Source organism: Mycetomoellerius zeteki, unplaced genomic scaffold (genome assembly GCF_001594055.1).
Source record: "Mycetomoellerius zeteki isolate Tzet28-1 unplaced genomic scaffold, Tzet1.0 scaffold1486, whole genome shotgun sequence".
Lineage (NCBI taxonomy): Eukaryota > Metazoa > Arthropoda > Insecta > Hymenoptera > Formicidae > Mycetomoellerius > Mycetomoellerius zeteki.
This window is the reverse complement of record NW_017256432.1, coordinates 1-5,318: the sequence shown is the minus strand read 5'-3', so window position 1 is coordinate 5,318 and position 5,318 is coordinate 1. Positions and strand designations below refer to the sequence as shown.

General features: G+C 33.3%; 1 protein-coding gene across 1 annotated transcript; it reads right to left on the bottom strand.

The window, feature by feature from the left end:
• Positions 1 to 305: 305 nt before the first annotated feature.
• On the bottom strand, positions 306 to 4,667 carry LOC108720175 (odorant receptor 82a). The gene is made up of 5 exons (XM_018462867.1): positions 3,867 to 4,667; positions 3,540 to 3,639; positions 2,602 to 2,715; positions 1,420 to 1,575; positions 306 to 386 (listed from the first exon to the last, which is right to left on the bottom strand). Exons 1-5 carry the CDS (start codon positions 4,655 to 4,657, stop codon positions 330 to 332), a joined length of 1,218 nt encoding a protein of 405 aa, XP_018318369.1. The 5' UTR covers positions 4,658 to 4,667; the 3' UTR covers positions 306 to 329.
• Between the last annotated feature and the right edge of the window lie 651 nt (positions 4,668 to 5,318).

Below are 5,318 nucleotides of genomic sequence, written 5' to 3'. Positions count from 1 at the left end.
CGAAATATTGGTTTTGTAATTTCTTACAAACTTACTTTATTGTTTAATATTGATATATTTAGTAACAAAAATAAGCTCGACTAAAATAGCTTTTATTTATTTATTGTTTGATTTTATATCATTAGATCCTAATAATTTGCTTCAATTTAATTCTTAACAATTTTTATTTATTTATATTATATTTTCGGGATACAGAAATATACTACATGTTATAGGTGTCCTGTATTTTATTAATAATTTATATCGTTATTTATACATGGTATATAAATTTGTAGTGATAACTAGAAAATTTGCTAACGCTTTATACAAAATGGTGTAACTATTATTGTCTAAGAAGCTGTCATGGTCCGAAGCATGTTTAGATATATCATGGAGGTTCTCATCACCTAAAATATTTTGAACATATATTTGACTATAAAATGTTATAAAAACATAATATACATAGGCGCCGACCACTTTTTGCCCCCCCCCCCTCCTAATAATTTTATTGGAGGGGCAATGCCCCCTCAATAATTTTTATTTTTTGGTTTTTTAACAAAAGATTTTTTAACAATTGCAAATAATTTCTGCGAGAAATCAAAACTGTGAGAAAGCATCGGCCACGTGACATTACGCTATACATATCGTTGATACGATGAATTAAAAGTGGTGACGCTGACACGTCGTCTGCTATTCTAGAGTGTTTTCCAACAAGAGACGGTATGATGACACGGTGTGGCACAATGTATTATTACATTTTTGTTGTTCGCCAATGTTAAACAAGGATGAAATGATTATTTTGTTGAGCTGACAAGAATCGCTTGTTGAGGCGTGTTTTAATTCTCATCAGGGTACTCCTCGGATATCATGTCATCCTTGTTTAACGTTTGTTAAACAGCAAGTATGACATGATACTCGGAGAGTACTCAGGTGGGAATTCGAATATGCTCTTGGAAGGAACCTCTAGTGTCCCTGCACATACACGTACTAGAGAAACCTAAGAAAGGACCCTTTTCCTGTAACCAAATACCTGCAAAATATCTTGTGCACTATAGTTTTATATCTTGTTTTTAGGATTTATAAATGATATAGATAATAGATGTCTTGTATTTTATTAGTTCATACGATTATTTAAATGTAATATGAAGTTATAGTGGCAACTAGAAAATTTGCTAACGCTTTGTACAAAATGACATAACTCTCATTGTGTCTAAGAACCTGTCACGGTCGCTGAAATCGTTAAAATCTCCATTAATTTAATAGATTTCAGTTATTTCAGCGATTTATATTATGTAAATTTATATAATATATGTAAATCAGTAGAACAGCAAAAAAGTGAATATTGTTGTGTTCCTCTTCAATGTTTCTCGGTGTCTCCCTCATATTTTTCGCAAGTTGGCGCCTATGATAATATACATAACATACATTTCGTGTACTTACATCACCAAAAGTTGCGATAGAAAGATGAACTAATTTCCCTGCAGTTAATTTGATCACACTACTCGATCGAGAGATAATTAAGATCAGACCTCGAGCCGTTTTATGTGGCAAACGATACCAATTCGTCATATAAGCTATTTCTCCTACTTGTTTACACTATTAAATTATTTAGTATATAATATGGAAAAGTTGTGATAATTCCATATATTTAGAACTTTTATTTATAAAACTCGGAAAATATGTACATATACAATACATATTCAAGATGAGTAAAGTTTCGGACAGGTGAAATATCTCAAAAACTAAGCATTTTCGAAAGAATTGTTTTCTACAAAAGTTGTACGATTTTAAATGATCTATTCACTGATCTTATCAATTTCACCTTAGGTGACGTGGCCAAGATCAGGTTACATTGATTTTTTTTGAAGGGAATACTCTAATTTTGATTCCAGAATCTAATAGCCGGTGTCGAAAGTTTTTTAAAACACTATAATAAAATTATTTTTTATTGAATACTTTTCCAATTATAAAGATCGAAAGTTACAGTACTGCTGACATTAGCATTACGCAAGATGTCCGACCGATGGCTGAAACCTCTTGAATGTTGTTCAGGATCATGTCCTGGATAACATTTATCAAGATCAAGGTCATTGAAGATTATTCCTTTTATTTTTATTTTTGCACTAAAAATTCATTTTTACCTAAAAATGAAAATAAAAGATACAATACAACCTCCAATAGCTTCGATCTTGACAAATGTTATCCAGCACATGATCCTGAACAATTTTCAAAAAGTTTTAGCCGTCGGTCGGACTTGCGTAATGCTAATACCGGCGGTACTATAATTTTGAGCCTTATAAATCGAAAAGTACTTTATGAAAAATAACTTTCTTGTAATGTTGTGATAAGCTCTTGACATTAATTACCAGATTCTGGAGTCAAAAATAAGATATGCCATTTAAAAAAATCGATGAGACCTTGAGCTGATCTTGGCGACGCCACCCAAGGTCAGACTGACCAGATCAATGAATAGATCATTTAAAACCCTATAACTTTTCTACGAAACCCTTCTTTCGGAAATGCTTAGTTTTCTAGATATTTCACCGGTACAGGACTTTTTGCTCAGCCCGTATATTGTATATTATACCATAAAATTTTTATTTCATAATTTATATTTTTTACCTGTTCTGTTATGGTTTCGCCAATATAACAGAACATAAAAATGTTGAAAGTCATCGATGTATATATAATCATCATACAAGCTATTGTCATTTTTGTCTCTAATGTATTCCATCCCTGAAAGTTTATCATAATTTATTATGACAATTTATGATGTAATTTACATGTATAATTATTATTCAAAATATTATTATATATTAATTGTTTTAAAAAAATAATATAAGAACGTAATGCCACAGTACATCCAGTACGACAGTAGATGAAGATCATGGGCCAATATCTGATAGCGCATGCACGAAAATCACGGTATGGCGGCGTTACTTGCTGTTTACCTCAAGTCATAGCAACGGTCTGATTCACATTTACAACATCCGTGAGTACCATTTATTCTTGTTTAACATTTAATAAAAAATAAGAATGAAATAATTCTAATGCTTAGAATAATAATCTTATCTTATAAGAATAACCAAATCAAATTAATATATAATATTATCTTTCTATCTAATTTTGTTCATGATTGTGTTTTAAGACTGAAACGTATCGGCTCGCAAAGAGTGTTTGCAGAATTGGATATGTATATAAATTCACACTGAAATATTTACGTTTTACAATTCGCTTTGACTGAAAACAGGATTTCCTCTTACATGATTAGACTTATTTTCATCGATCTAATCTCAAATTACAACTATTAACACTTACCTTCTGAAATTTGACGCTTCTTTACACCAAAGATATGACGGTAAGTCATGTGATTCTCAAATCATAATCATCAAATCATAATCATCATCGTGTTTGCTGTCGTTATTGATTGTATTGTGGCAATTTTTTCTCTGTGATAATTATTTCTTATATTTGCGTTTTTCATTTTACAATTTATTTAAATATGAAAAGTCATACATGTGTCTTAATTATAAATTTGTCTTTTTAATCTTTTAGCGTACCGTAATAATATAATATCCGATCATACATAAGTTAAACGTACATCCTAGCAATTCTACAAAACATATCTGATTTAAAAGTGCTTCCATTTGTGCCACGAAGCTGTAAGTAACGTAAATTACAATCATATTTTACATATATAAACTTTTTTTGGAACTAAATTATAATATAATATTGAGAAAAGGAAAAAGAGAATCAGATGAGACATATTTTCAGAATGGCTCTCTCTCCTCTCTCTCTCTCCAAGATCAAAGACATCAAAATATAAAAGATTTTATTTTTTATACATCAAACAGAAATATCAACTTTTAAATTTATATCGATATTACCTTAACACTCTTAGATGATGCTCCACAATGATTGCCAATCGATGCTGTACCATATCTTGCTGCTTTCGATGATCGAGCTGATCCAGCCATCTCATCAGTATATTCAACTGGCCACACGCATGCATCGCAAACACCGCTGCGAGACTGCAGCCACCAGCGGTGACGGAATTGACGACGATGCTCGAGAGGAGCTGCACTGCAAATGCAATTTCGCCCGCTGGGCTCCGCGTAATATCTACGAACTTGCTGTACGTGGGACACGGTAATACATGCACTGACACGCTCACGTTTCCGATGTATACAAATGTCGGCATGAAGTCCTGCATCACACTGTGCGAGAACACACCGCCGTGCATGAAAATTGCGCATAACCCAGCGACAAAACGGCCAAATTTGGCATATTTGAGCATCACTTGACGGTCTCCTATCTCTGTCATCATCCGCCAATCGGTCCTCACGTGCTCCACGCAACGATGTATATCGCGGCTACGAAACAGCAGTGAGAAGTAATTTATGCCGCCCATGCACCAGTGACTTAATGGACCAACAGCTCTTAATTTTTTCTGCACATCGGTCTCTTCGAACACGATGTTCAGAATACAAGGTATGACCGTATAGGCTATTAACGAGTAGCAGATGATTATCAATATTGTTGAAATCACCTTTTCTCTGACTGTAGTCGAGGATGAACTTGGCCAAGCGCCCACCAGTTTTAGAAACCAACGATTCAATTGAATACTGTAATCACTCACATCCCGTTGTGACATGATGACGGGATCACTGACATTCATGATTGCTCACGGAACGCGCGGATGCTACTGTAGCGACTTAAACGCACGTGCAATTGATACAAGGTAGCGCCTGCGCCAGCGAGCAACCAGTAATAAGTAACAATAGGATATTTGTGCGTCTCGTCAGTCGATCGATACTCGCGGAGTACGCTGCACGTGGTGTCTTATAAACGAATTTGCTGTAACATACATTCGCGAAGATATCTATCTACTGCTTTTCAAATATGAAGCTTATGTGTAATTCAGGTAGATATGTATTTTATTATACAAATAGGTATGTAAACTTCATTGCTGTGTTTTGTTATCTTTTGAGAATATTAAACAGAAGAGAAATTATTTTCTTTTAGAAAAATACCCGTGTAGTCTCAAGAAGACATTATTTTTATAATCTCCTGTAAGAAATATTTATTTTTTTAATGTTAAAAGAATAATTTTCTATTTATATATGACATAAATATGCTATACGTTTTAATTACATCAGCAAATATTGTGATTGACCGTTGCAATAATCTCCATTATCTTCAGTGATAATCTCTTGATAACGTTACTCGATCGCGCTATTATTAGAATGATAATACCTAAAGCATTTTAGTGCGGTAATCCGTTCCAATTAGGCCCGATTGCAGCAACATTACTTTAATTTTAAGCGAAGCTTAAAACT

Coding starts and splice junctions, on each gene's coding strand:
- LOC108720175 (XM_018462867.1), bottom strand. CDS start 4,657: ATGAATGTCAGTGATCCCGTCATCATGTCACAACGGGATGTGAGTGAT. Junction 3,640..3,866: donor CATCATCTAAGAGTGTTAAG/GTAATATCGATA, acceptor CGTTACTTACAG/CTTCGTGGCACAAATGGAAG. Junction 1,576..2,601: donor GCGAAACCATAACAGAACAG/GTAAAAAATATA, acceptor ATAATTTAATAG/TGTAAACAAGTAGGAGAAAT.